Source organism: Macaca mulatta, chromosome 9, assembly GCF_049350105.2.
Source record: "Macaca mulatta isolate MMU2019108-1 chromosome 9, T2T-MMU8v2.0, whole genome shotgun sequence".
Classification (NCBI taxonomy): Eukaryota; Metazoa; Chordata; class Mammalia; order Primates; family Cercopithecidae; genus Macaca; species Macaca mulatta.
Window position 1 is genome coordinate 145,406,080 of NC_133414.1, and position 13,739 is coordinate 145,419,818.

Consider the following 13,739-nt stretch of genomic DNA (forward strand, 5'->3'; position numbering starts at 1 on the left):
CCATTTTAATTAGATGACTCTTTAGTCTGACGTCTGTCTCTCCTACTAGGCTGCCGCGCTCTCCTGTGACGCCTTCACCCACACACCCTGGGCACCTAGCACAGGTCGTGGGTTTCACGGGAGCTGCGGGGACCGGAGACGTCGACAGGACCCCGACAAACCAGGAAAGGGCCTTTGAACTAAAGTAACGGGAATTCACCCAAGCGCTTTAAGTTAAAAACGGTTGCAACAAAACCGGAGCCACTTTGGCTCCGGTTTGCGACTGGTTTAGAGGAAACAAGATCCAGGGACTGCCGCGGTCCAACAGGCGGGAGACGAGAGCCGGGGCAAGGCGGACGGGAGAGAGCGTGCGAGAGGGGGACCTGCGACCCGGCTTCCCAGGGCTGGGAGGGGACACCCGGGACCACCCGGAGGCCCGCTCCGCCCCGCCCCGGCTGAGTGTCGGGCCGCGGGGCAAGACGCTGGCCTGGCCGGTGCAGGCCCCAAGGGCTTCGGCCCAGAGTTCGGGGACCGCTGCGCAGCCAGAGGGAGCGCGCGGGAAGAGCCGCGTCCCACCAGTTCCGTCGCCTAGTGGTCCCCCGGGCCCGGCAGTCCCCCAAACCCCTCTCTGCGCCCGCGCTCTGCCGGGACTCACCGCAGTACCGGAGCCACAGCTCCCGCGCAGCCCCCCACGGCGGCGGACGTGCGCACGACGTCACGTCCGGCTTGCCTGGCGGACGGTGGCCGACAGGCTGCGGCCGCCCGCGCCCGGGGTGATGCAGCTGCCCCCCGCGCTGTGCGCCCGCCTTGCCGCGGGGCCCGGGGTGGCGGAGCCACTGCCTGTAGAGCGGGACCCCGCGGCTGGGGCCGCGCCCTTTCGCTTCGTTGCGCGCCCGGTGCGCTTCCCGCGAGAGCACGAGTTCTTCGAGGTGCGTGAACAAAATTGGGAAAAGGCAGTTGTGGGATCCAGCTGGGCCTACGGCTGCGGGGCGGGGCCGGAGCCGGGAGTGGGCGGGGCCTGAGGCTGCAGGGCGGTGCTGGAGCCTGGAGTGGGCGGGGCCTACGGCTGCGGAGCGGGGCCGGAGCCTGGGACAGGTGATACCTGAGGCGGTGGGGAGGGGCCGGAACGGATGTGGGCGGGGCCTGAGGCTGCAGGGCGGAGCCAAAGCCTGGAGCAGGCGGAGCCAATGGTTGTGGGGCGGGGCCGAGCCGGGAGGGTGGAGCCTACAGCTGTGGGGCGGGGCCGGATCCCGGGATGGGTGGGGCCACGGGTGTGGGCGAGGCCTGCGGCGAGGCACCTGGCCCCGCCGACGGCGCACTTCTCCTGCAGGATGGGGACGTGCAGCGCCACCTCTACCTCCAGGACGTGCTCATGCAGGTGGCCGACGCGCCTGAGAAGCCCAGGTAAGCGGCTGGGCAGTGCCCTGCCAGTGCTATTTCTGCGCCGCCTCCCTGCCTCGTGCCTAGTCCCTGGGGCTGCGCTGCCGCCTTTACATGTGCGGCTGCCCCACCAAGGCGCTGTGCCTGTCCAGATTTGGCATGGCTGACTCCACCACCACCTAGTCTGTTTGTGAAACTTAATTCATAAAAAGAGGGCTTGGGATCGCAAAAGATGCATGGGGGCTTTATTGGAGGTCTCAAAGGGAAACTGTGCAGAAAGTCCAGCTTGGTTCCTCGCACCGGAGGAAGGGCCCCTGAAGCAGGTCTCCTTGGCAGGGTGCCGGCGTTTGCCTGCCAGGTGGCCGGCTGCTGCCAGGTGTTCGATGCCCTGGACGACTACGAGCACCACTACCACACGCTGCATGGAAATGTTTGCTCCTTTTGCAAGCGGGCCTTCCCGTCCGGACATCTGCTGGACGCCCACATCCTGGAGTGGCACGATTCGCTCTTCCAGATCCTGTCTGAGAGGCAGGACATGGTGGGTGAGGTCTACATAGCCGCCGAGGCCATCCCCAGTGGTGATGGGCTCAGAGTGCTGCCCCCAGCTCTCAGGTGCACAGGGGCAAGGCCAGGGATACCTTTCCGCCCTTGGCAGCCCTGCTAGAGGGGCGTGGTGGTGGGGGAGGGCCAGGGGTCAGAGGGAGGTGATGCCGTCTCTGTTTCAGTATCAGTGCTTGGTAGAAGGCTGCACAGAGAAGTTCAAGACCAGCAGAGACCGGAAGGACCACTTGGTGAGGATACACCTGTACCCCGTGGACTTCCGGTTTGATAAGCCAAAGAAAAACAGAAGGTAGGGAGCCACCAGGCTCTGCACGTGTCTGTTTTTGATTTTAGGAAGAGGCTTCCAACCAGCCAGAACACATAGACTGTCAGACTTACCCTAATGGGGTGTCCACCTACGGGTACTTGAAGCCCTGGCAGCACAGCTACAGGTGGTTGTGCCGGCGGCCACCCTGCCGAAGGGAGGCTGGAGGGGAGCCCCTGGCTGCCCAGCTCTGTGCCGGTGGAGGCAGCAGAGGGGGTGTGGGAATGAGCAGGCACAGCACCTCTGCACTCACACCCCCTGGGGCTGTGCCTCTACCTCCTGCAGCAGTTGGCTGTGCTCACACATCATGCTGCCCTGGCTTTCTCTTTGTCCTGGTTGTGCGCAGATGAACTTGATGCCAAAGCCATTTATTAACACGTTCTTGCCTAGAGCGCACTCTGGGAAATACTTCCAAGAACAATCTTTTTTTTTTTTTTTGAGACAGGGTCTCGCTGTGACACCCAGGCTGGAGTGCAGTGGTGTGATCTAGGTTCACTGCAACCTCCACTTCTCAGGCTCAAGCGATTCTCCCACTTCAGCCTCCTAAAGTGCTAGGACCTGCCAACACGCATCACCACACTTGGCAAAATGTTCTATTTTTTGTAGAGACAGGGTCTTGCTATGTTGCCCACTCTGGTGGTGAACTCCTGGGCTCAAGCAATCCACCTGCCTCAGCCTCACAAAGTGCTGAGATTACAGGTATGAGCTACCACATCCAGCTGGAACAATTTTTAAATTGTGTTACATTTCTTCTTTTTTTTAACTGATTATCTTAGGTGAACCTTCATAATCATCTGAAATTGTATTGATCAAAGTCTTTCAGACTACATTTTCTCAAGTAGTAATTTGCTGTTTAAAATAAAATAATTGGGAGAACTCACTGCAATATGGGAGGCTTTTACAAAGACTTATATATAAAGTAATTGTCTCCCTTCCAAGGGATCATTTTAAGGAGAAAAACCCTGCAATGCTGGATTGAGACATTCGTATTATGGAAGAGACTAGTTTATAGTCTCTGGTTAACTTGAGTAAATTTCTCACACTCGTAAAAAGACCTGTGGCACTGTTGGCACCAAAAATACTATTCTCAAAACAAGTATGAGGCCGGGCGTGGTGGCTCAAGCCTGTAATCCCAGCACTTTGGGAGGCCGAGACGGGCGGATCACAAGGTCAGGAGATCGAGACCATGCTGGCGAACATGGTGAAACCCCGTCTCTACTAAAAATAAAAAAAAAAAAAACTAGCCAGGCGAGGTGGCGGGCGTCTGTAGTCCCAGCTACTCGGGAGGCTGAGGCAGGAGAATGGCGTGAACCCGGGAGACGGAGCTTGCAGTGAGCCGAGATCCGGCCACTGCACTCTAGCCTGGGCGGCAGAGTGAGACTCCGTCTCAAAAAAACAAAAAACAACAACAACAAAAAAACAAGTATGATTGTTGCAGTTAAGTTTATAAAATGCAGGCTTTATTATATAAACAATGACCTTGCTGTAATCATTTTCCTTTTCTCAGTATCCTGAAAACCACACTATGAAATTAGACTATGCCAAAATAGAAAATATGCTACTTACAAGGAAATCCAGTTTCTTTCTTGCACATTCATTTCTGGGGAACACGGGGGCTGTAGGAGCCATGCAGGGCTGCTGCTCACTGCTCTGTCCCCGCAGCCCAGCCTCAGCGGAAGTCCCAGGGGACAGTGGAGAGCGGTCAGAAGGGGAGGCCATGGAAATCTGCTCCGAGCCTGCGGCGGCCTCCCCTGCACCGGCCGGTGAGAGGCGGACCTACAGTCATAGGTCAGTGTCCAAGCTGTTTCTGAAACACGTTCTCAATGTGTGTTCGGTGCTGAGGATTCTGGGTTGCACCCTGGGCCGCTGCGCTTCTCATACTGAATTCAGAAAGGTAACGCTGGGAAAGAAAATCGGCTTCCGATTTTGCCGGAGAAGAAAGTCCAGATGTTTCAGGTCCTGTGAATAGCTAAGTTTCTCTCGCATACTCTGTTTTTGAGGCGCTGAAGTGCAGGAATGCCGAGCACCACTCCCTTTTCCTCACTGTCTGAGTGGGATGGAAAGAGTCCCACTTGCAGTTGCTTCAGTTACAACCCAGGCGTCTGCTTTTCTCGCGCTACTTGTGCCGTCTGCCTTCCTAGCGTTACCTGTACTTGTCTTGGGTTAAAGTCGATTTCAAATTAATTTGGGGAAAACAGTGAACAATTGGGGAAAAACATCATCAAAGACTCCGAACAGGTGGAAAGATCAACTAGCGTTCCCTGCACCCCCTTACAGATGCCTGGACTTTGGCCTGTGGATGAGCCCCGGGGGGCTGGGGCAGTAGGGGTTTCCACTGGACAGACGTGGGGTAGCAGGAAGTCTCAGCCCCAGAGGACTTGGCAGGAGCCGCCGTCTCCTCTGAGTTCTTTCCAGTGGGTGTGCGTCGGTGGCTGGCGGGGATCTCCCCCAGGAAGTAGGTCTCAGACAGGCTGTGGAAAGGGAGCTGCCCCAGGGCCCAGGAGGGCTGGCTCTGCATCCCGCATGTTCCCAGAGTGAAAGAGAATGAGAAGGAGACACACGACTACTGTTATGACCTGGGTTGTTGGTTGGCAAATGCAGCGTCTAATACAAACTTTCTTCCATCCCAGAATACCCTCTACCATCTGCTTTGGTCAGGGTGCTGCTCGAGGATTTAAAAGCAACAAGAAAACCAAACAGTGCTGATAGATTCAGAAAAGGAGTGGGGGGCAGTCACCACTGGTGGGAGTGGCATCTACCGTGGGCCTTTCTCCGACCTTCTGGTGTGGCCGCCCTGGGGCCAGGCCCTCGCCATCTTCCCTGTCCCTGTTCCTCAACAAATGGCATCAGCAGCCATCATCAGAAGCAGTGAGGGACCCACAGATTTTGGAAACGACCTCGAGACACTATTGGGACTGAGATGTGGACAGCCTGCCTCCCCCTGCAGGGCAAACCCTAAGAATGTATTTTTAAACACATGAAATAAGTATTTTTCACTGATGGTCTTATGTCTTCATTTCTGTGTTGAGTCAGGTGGGGAATGGTCATTGTTACCCATGTGTATTCTGTTTTCCACCCTCAGTTTTCAGGAAGATTTATAAAGTCCTGGCACCCCTCAGACGTGGGTGATGGCGTAGGATACAGCACTCTGCCTCATCCCAGACCACTTGGCTTTGGGAGCCACACCCGGTTGTCCCTGCCACACCACTCCGGAAGTAGACCTGGTGGGGGTAGGCAGTGATGCCCACAGGGAGGGGCACAGTGGCTCTGGGGGTGTGGGGTGCTGGGGGTGTATGGGGTGGTGGAGGGTGCTGCCCCAGAGGGCGCAGGACCCATCACTGGTGCCAGTAGGGACCACAGAACCTGCAGCAGGAAACGCAGGCCGGGAGGTTGGGGCTGGCATTGGATTGCAGAGAACACTGGGAGCAGTGTGTCCTGGAGAAACCGCTCTGTTTTGATAAAATTAGGGCTCTCGGACCCCCGACCATGTTTTCCTCCAGAGGCCCTGTTCCCACAGCATGTGACTGAGGTGCTCCTGGCCCCCCGCCCCCGGCCTCACCTCACAGCCCCCGGCATCACCCCCACCCCCCGCATCACCTCCGCCCCCGGCATCACCTCACAGCCCCCGGCATCACCCCCGCCCCCGGCATCACCTCACATCCCCCGGCATCACCTCACAGCCCCCGGCATCACCCCCACCCCCGGCATCACCTCACAGCCCCCGGCATCACCTCACAGCCTCCAGCATCACCTCACAGCACTCCTTTTGGGGCTCTGGGTCTGGCTGGAGGCAGCCGGTGGTCATCTGCAGCTGCTGCCCAGCTCCACAGGGCAATGCTGAGAGCTCTCCAGCAACCTGGAATCAGGGAATCTCAAGGGCCTCAGGTTCAGAGCTGACATCGCTCAGTGCTTTGTGCTCTGGAAACTGAAGGCAGGTTCCCAAGCACTCAAGGGAAGACACTAAAGCCTGAAGCCCAGGCCTGGGTGCACAGGTGAAGAGAGGCTTAACATGCACGTGTGTGGGGTGGGAGATGAGCAATGACTGAGGGTGGCTGTGGCGGGGTCGCCCGGGGCCCGTCAGCCGCTTGAGAAAGCACAACACAAGAAAAATGCAAACATGCACATTTACTGCTCGTTCTGTCTCCCCGAAGAGATCCTGTCCCAGCCCGTCAAGTCCTTCTCCAGCTCCTGCATGAGCTCCCTGCACAAGGCCGGCAGCACAGCGCTGGCGGCAGTGCTCCACGAGGATGTGTTAGCCCTTTCCACAACAGCAGATTCTGCTAAAACTCTTTTGTTCACAGCAGGACTGTTTTATACTCTTTGGGGGCTGTAGGTCCTGGGTTCCAATCCTAGCTTCATCTCCGCCTGGAAGCTGTTTGTTTATTCTGTCTCAGTTTTTCTTCTGACAAGTGGGGAGTGTAGAACTTCGGTATGAAGAATGTTACTGATTTTTTTTTTAAAGCCAGCATCGTAATTGTACGTGGGCTGCATCCATTTCTAAGGAGATGCTCATGTTTCTTTTCTTTCTTTTTCTTTTTTTCCTTTTTTTTTTTTTTTTTTTTTGAGACAGTCTTGCTCTTCTTGCCCAGGCTGGAGTGCAGTGGCATGACCTTGGCTCACTGCAACCTCCGCCCCCCAGGTTCAAGCGATTCTCCTGCCTCAGCCTCCTGAGTAACTGGGATTATAGACGCACACCACCATACCTGGCTACTTTTTGTATTTTTAGTAGATACAGCGTTTCACTATGTTGGCCAGGCTGGTCTTGAACTCCTGACCTCAGGTGATCTGCCTGCCTCAACCTCCCCAAGTGCTGGGATTACAGTCGTGAACCACCGCGCCAGGCAGATGCTCATGTTTCTGCTGCAAGACCTGTGAGAGCTGAAGCCAGCTGGACTTCCTGGGTTGAGTAGGGACTTGGAGAACTTTTCTGTAGCTAGCTAGAGGTTTATAAAATGCACCAATCAGGGCTCTGTAAAAACGCACCAATCAGTGCTCTGTAGCTAGCTAGACGTTTTTAAAATGGGCCAATCAGTACCCTGTAAAATGGACCAATCAGCAGGACATGGGCAGGGACAAATACAGAGAATAAAAGCTGGCCCCCCCTCCCACACACACACATCCCCACCCCTACACCCCTACACCCCTCCCAGCCAACAGTGGCAACCCGCTGCTGTTCACAGTAAATCTTGCTGCTGCTCACTCTTTGGGTCCATGCCATCTTTAAGAGCCTTAACACTCACCGCTAAGGTCCGTGGCTCCATTCTTGAAGTCAGCGAGACCATGAACCCACTGGAAGGAACCAACTCTGAACACACCTGGACGTGGCTTCCAGGTCACAGCTGTCAAGAGAAGACTCAGACAAGACACAGGATGGAATGCCCACAACCCCCAGACACAGAGATGGAAGGGCCGCACCCCCCCACAGGACACAGAGATGGAAAGGCCGCACCCTCCCCTCCCCAAGGACACAGATGGAGAGGTTGCACCCCCCGGAACACGCACAGGTGGAGAGGCTGCACCTCTCCTCCCGGAACACACACAGGTGGAGGCCTCCCCCCCCAGAACACACACAGGTGGAGAGGCTGCGCCCCCGCCCCCGAACACACACAGGTGGAGAGGCCGCACCCCCCCGAACACACACAGATGGAGAGGCCGCACCCCCCCGGAACACACACAGGTGGAAAAGCCGCAACCCCCCCCCCGGAACACACAGGTGGAGGCCTCCCCCCCCGAACACACACAGGTGGAGGCCTCCCCCCCCTGAACACGCACAGGTGGAGAGGCCGCACCGCCCCCCGAACACACACAGGTGGAGAGGCCGCAACCCCCACCCACGGAACACACACAGGTGGAGAGGCCGCATCCCCCCCGGAACACACACAGGTGGTGAGGCCGCATCCCCGGAACACACACAGGTGGAGAGGCCGCACCCCCCCCAACACACACAGGTGGAGAGGCCGCATCCCCCCCGGAACACACACAGGTGGGGAGGCCGCACCCCCCCCCCGAACACACACAGGTGGAGAGGCCGCACCCCCCCCCGAACACACACAGGTGGAGAGGCCGCACCCCCCGGAACACACACAGGTGGAGAGGCCGCATCCCCCCCGGAACACACACAGGTGGAGAGGCCGCATCTCCCCCGGAACACACACAGGTGGAGAGGCCGCATCCCCCCCGGAACACACACAGGTGGAGAGGCCGCACCCCCCCCCGAACACACACAGGTGGAGAGGCCGCACCCCCCGGAACACACACAGGTGGAGAGGCCGCATCCCCCCCGGAACACACACAGGTGGGGAGGCCGCACCCCCCCCCCGAACACACAGGTGGAGAGGCCGCATCCCCCCCCCGGAACACACACAGGTGGAGAGGCCGCATCCCCCCCCCGGAACACACACAGGTGGAGAGGCCGCATCCCCCCCCCCCCGGAACACACACAGGTGGAGAGGCCGCACCCCCCCCCGAACACACACAGGTGGAGAGGCCGCACCCCCCGGAACACACACAGGTGGAGAGGCCGCATCCCCCCCGGAACACACACAGGTGGAGAGGCCGCATCCCCCCCGGAACACACACAGGTGGAGAGGCCACATCCCCCCCGGAACACACACAGGTGGAGAGGCCGCACCCCCCCCCCCCCGAACACACACAGGTGGAGAGGCCGCACCCCCCGGAACACACACAGGTGGAGAGGCCGCATCCCCCCCGGAACACACACAGGTGGGGAGGCCGCACCCCCCCCCCGAACACACAGGTGGAGAGGCCGCATCCCCCCCCCCGGAACACACACAGGTGGAGAGGCCGCATCCTCCCCCCGGAACACACACAGGTGGAGAGGCCGCACCCCCCCCCCGAACACACAGGTGGAGAGGCCGCATCCCCCCCCCGGAACACACACAGGTGGAGAGGCCGCATCCCCCCCCCCGGAACACACACAGGTGGAGAGGCCGCATCCTCCCCCGGGAACACACACAGGTGGAGAGGCCGCATCCGCCCCGAACACACACAGGTGGAGAGGCCGCACCCCCCCCCGGAACACACACAGGTGGAGAGGCCGCATCCCCCCCCCGAACACACAGGCGGAGAGGCCGCACCCCCCCCGGAACACACAGGTGGAGAGGCCGCACCCCCCCCCGAACACACACAGGTGGGGAGGCCGCACCCCCCCCCCCAACACACAGGCGGAGAGGCCAGGGCCCACCTGTGCATGGATGACTCCGGGCTGAAGTGCAGCCGTGGGTGCCGGTGCCGGTCTCCGTCCTTCACAGGAAACAGGGAGGCCGGGGCCGCCAAGCCCCGTCCCTTCATCCTCCGGCCCCTGCGCCCGCTCCTCCCACGGCCAGGCTGTGCCCGTGTCCGCTCCACCGCCAGCCGGCCGACACCCCGGGGCGTGCGGAGACAAGACCTCAGGCGACCGGTCGCCGTCCTCCCCTTTCCCCGCGGCCCGGGGCGGCCCGGCCGGCTGCAGCGCCCCCTCCTGGAGGCGTCAGCAAAGTGTCGCCTTCTCCGCTGGGTGTCAGCTCGGACACCAGGAGGGATGCGCTTGGAGGATGTGGGTGGCCCCGTGGGGAGCCGCGCAGAGTCGGCGGTCGCCGTGGTCCTGGCCCAGCTTCCAGGCCTCCCATTGCCAGGGGCAGGCGGCTGGGAGCCTGTGGGAGGAGGTGTGGGAGCAGGCAGGGGTCCGCAGTGATCCTCCCGGCTCCAGCCACCCTGCGCGAATGTAAGGCCTCTGCCGCGGGCCTCAGTTTACCCATCTGTAGATGAGCAGGTGACAGGTGAGCTCCAAGAATTAGCCAGATTTGAAGCCCAGTGCTGGGAACACAGTGGACACATTCCTTGACTCCTACTGTCCCCCTTGCCCCTCTGCCTCTCACGCTCATTCACGTGCACAGTCAGACGATCCACTCGATCTCCTTTCTGTATGTGGTTCCGTGCTCACACTCACACACGCTCACACAATCCACGTCCCTCCTCTCTGTATGTGGTTCCGTGCTCACACTCACACACGCTCACACAATCCATGCCCCTCCTCTCTGTATGTGTGTCCCTGCTCACACACATGCTCACACTCATACACACAATCCACACCCCTCCTCTCTGTATGTGGTTCCGTGCTCACACACACATATACTCCCACTAACACTCTCACACACACTCCACACTCCCTCCTCTCTGTATGTGCATCCCTGCTCACACACACACGCTCACACTCACACAATCCATGCCCCTCCTCTCTTATGTGCATCTGTGCTCACATTCACACACTCATATGCTCATGCACACACACAATCCATGCCACCTCCTCTATGTGTATCTGTATTCGCGCTCTCACTAAGACACACACACAATCCACACCCCTTCTCTTTGTATATGCATCTGTGCTCACATGGTCACACTAACACTTTCACACACACACACAATCCACACCCCCTCTCTGTGCATCTGTGCTCACACACATGCTCACACTAACGCTAACACAGAATGCACACCCTCTCCTGTCTGTCCGTGCTCACACGCTCACACACACATAATCCACACTCCCTCCTCTCTGTGCGTCTGTGCTCATACTCACACACACTCACACACACAATCCATGCCCCCCCTCTCTGTACGTGCATCCATGCTCGCACACAGGGAAGCCAGAAGTCCCTCCACCCCCACCCTGTTGGCTCTCATGTGGGTTGTGTGGATCTGGAAACCTAAATTCCTGATTTCGATCATTGCATGAAGCTTACGTAAGAAAACGCCCTTGTTTGCGGGGAATCCACACTGAAGTATTTAAGGATAAAGAGGTCACTTCCTCTGAGTGCAAGGAGTTGCCAGGCCGGGTGGGGAGGATGGGACTTACGGCAGCTCCAGGAGCCCCTGGGCCCTTCTCAGCTCCCATCTGGCTCCAAGGGAATGGGAGATGCCCGTCCCTGGGGCAGATCTTACCCCTCCTCAGACCCCACTCCCCACTCCCCACTCAGATGCCCCATTCACTCATTGGCTCAGAAAAAACGTTAGGTAGGTAGCAGCTAAAGAGAAGACAGATTATTGATAGATGATAGGTAATAGACGGTAGGTGATAGACGATAGAGGATAATAGGTGATAGACAATAGGTGATCGATGATAGATAATAGGCCATAGACAATAGGTGGCAGATAATTGATAGGCTGGTAGGTAGAGAGACGAGGTGGTGGAGTGTGATAGAGCGGATGGGGTGGAATGCCAGATGCTGGAGTTTGGATGTTAACATTTGACCCCCAGCGTTCAAGGTGGGGCCTGGATGGGAGGTGTTTGGGTCATGGGGCAGATATGAATGGGTTGATGCCACTCTCAAGGTAATGAGTGAGTTCTTGCTTGATTACTTACTGTGAGGAATTATTTTTTTTTTCTTTTGAGTCTTGCTCTGTTGCCCAGGTTGGAGTGAGCGGTGCAATCTTGGCTCACTGCAAGCTCCACCTCCCAGGTTCACACTATTCTCCTGCCTCAGCCTCCTGAGTAGCTGGGACTACAGGCGCCCAGCACAACGTGCAGATAATTTTTTGTATTTTTAGTAGAGACGGTGTGTAGTGTGTCTGGAGTTGGTTCCTTCTGGTGGGTTTGTGGTCTCGCTGACTTCAAGAATGAAGCTGTAGACCTTCGCAGTGAGTGTTACAGCTCTTAAAGGTGGCACGGACCCAAAGCATATATAGCAGCAAGATCTATTGTGAAGTGTCAAAGAACAAAGCTTCCACATTGTGGAAGGGGACCCGAACAGGTTGCCCCTGCTGGCTGGGGGATATGGGGGGTGGTGGCCAGCTTTTATTCCCTTCTTTGTCCCTGCCCATGTCCTGCTGATTGGTCCATTTTACAGAGTGCTGATTGGTCCATTTTACAAACCTCTAGCTAGCTACAGAGTGCTGATTGGTGTGTTTTTACAGTGCACTGATTGGTGCATTTTACAAACCTCTAGCCAGCTACAGAGCGCTGATTGGTGTGTTTTTACAGAGCACTGATTTGTGCATTTTACAAACCTCTAGCTAGCTACAGAGTGCTAATTGGTGCATTTTATAATCCTCTTGTAAGACAGAAAAGTTCTCCAAGTACCCACTTGACCCAGGAAATCCAGCTGGCTTCATCTCTCAACCGCGTTTCACCGTGCTAGTGAGGATGATCTTGATCACCTGACCTTGTGATCCACCCACCTTGGCCAACCAAAGTGCTGGGATTACAGGTGTGAACCACAGCACCTGACCCGATAATTGATTTTTTTTTTTGACGGAGTTTTGCTCTGTCGCCTAGGCTGGAGTACAGCGGTGTCATCTTGGCTCACTGCAAGCTCCGCCTCCCAGGTTCACGCCATTCTCCTGCCTCAGCCTCCTAAGTAGCTGGGACTATAGGCGCCCGCCACCACACCAGATAATTTTTTTTTTTTTTTTTTTTTTAGTAGAAAGGGGGTTTCACTGTGTTAGCCAGGATGGTCTCGATCTACTGACCTTGTGATCTGTGGGTAAAGGATTACCCAGGTGCCAAGGCAAGAGACTGAAGACACAAACTGTTTCAGTATAATAAAGGAAGTAGTTAGAATAAGAATAGTTATAATACAAATTAGATATAGAGATGATCGTGGACATTATCAATCATTCGTATAAACATTAGCTTTTAATATTACTCTTTGTTGTATTACTAATATAACCTAGGAATAACCAGTGGGCATAAGGTCAGGTGCTGAAGGGACACTGTGAGAAGTGACGAAGAAGACAAGAGGTGAACCCTCTGTCACGCCCGCATAAGGGCTGCTTGAGGACTCCTTGGTCAGGTGGTAACACCAGTGTCTGGGAAGGCACCCGTTACTTAGCAGACCGCAAAAGGGAGTCTCCTTTCCTTGGAGGAGTCAGGGAACACTCTGCTCCAGCAGCTTCTTGTGGAAGGCTGGATATTATCCAGGCCTGCCCGCGGTCATCTGGCGGCCTAAACCCCTCCCTGTGGTGCTGTGCTTCAACGGTCACGCTCCTTGTCCACTTTCATGCTCCTCCCGTACTCCTGGTTCCTCTTTGAAGTTCGTAGAAGACAGAGGTAGAAGAAATAGTAAAAGTCTTAAAGTCTTATCTTTCCTATAAGTGCATAGAAGAAAACGCTGACATATGCTGCCCTCCCTCTCTACTTCGGCTACCTAAGAGGGAAGGGCCCTGTGTCCTGTGATCACGTGACTTGTTTCACCTTGTCAATCACTTAGAAGATCCACCCTCCTTACCCTGCCCCTTTGTCTTGTATGCAATAAATATCAGCGTGCCCGGCCGTTCAGGGCCACTACCAGTCTCCACGTCTTGGTGGTAGTGGTCCCCCAGGCCCAGCTCTTTCTCTTTATCTCTTTGTCTTGTGTCTTTATTTCTTACAATCTCTCATCTCCACAGGCGGGGAGAACACCTGCTAAGCCCCGTAGGGCTGGATCCTACAGTGATCCGCCCACCTCGGCCTCCCACAGTGCTGGGATTACAGGCATGAGCCATTGCTTGCGTCTAGCTGAGAACTGATTGTTATAAAGAG

The 13,739-nt window shown here is 56.8% G+C and overlaps 2 protein-coding genes and 1 long non-coding RNA gene across 5 annotated transcripts in view; 1 reads left to right on the forward strand and 2 right to left on the reverse strand.

Moving 5' to 3' along the window:
• The window catches only part of TUBGCP2 (tubulin gamma complex component 2), a 28,746-nt gene extending 28,060 nt beyond the window's left edge, over positions 1-686 (reverse strand). For all 3 annotated transcript variants that reach the window (XM_077947915.1, XM_077947916.1, XM_015148507.3), the window contains exon 1: positions 635-686. The gene's annotated coding sequence lies outside the window, so the exon portion shown is untranslated. The remainder of the gene's footprint in view (positions 1-634) is intronic.
• Positions 687-755: 69 nt separating this feature from the next.
• On the forward strand, positions 756-4,930 carry ZNF511 (zinc finger protein 511). The gene is given in 6 exon segments (NM_001190952.1): positions 756-908; positions 1,310-1,383; positions 1,696-1,897; positions 2,085-2,209; positions 3,887-4,012; positions 4,855-4,930. Coding segments are annotated over 6 exon segments (756 nt in total).
• A 2,092-nt stretch (positions 4,931-7,022) lies between these two features.
• LOC144331375 (uncharacterized) lies at positions 7,023-9,565 on the reverse strand. The gene is made up of 3 exons (XR_013398472.1): positions 9,429-9,565; positions 7,465-7,563; positions 7,023-7,161 (listed from the first exon to the last, which is right to left on the reverse strand). It is a non-coding gene; the product is annotated as an uncharacterized LOC144331375 (long non-coding RNA).
• Between the last annotated feature and the right edge of the window lie 4,174 nt (positions 9,566-13,739).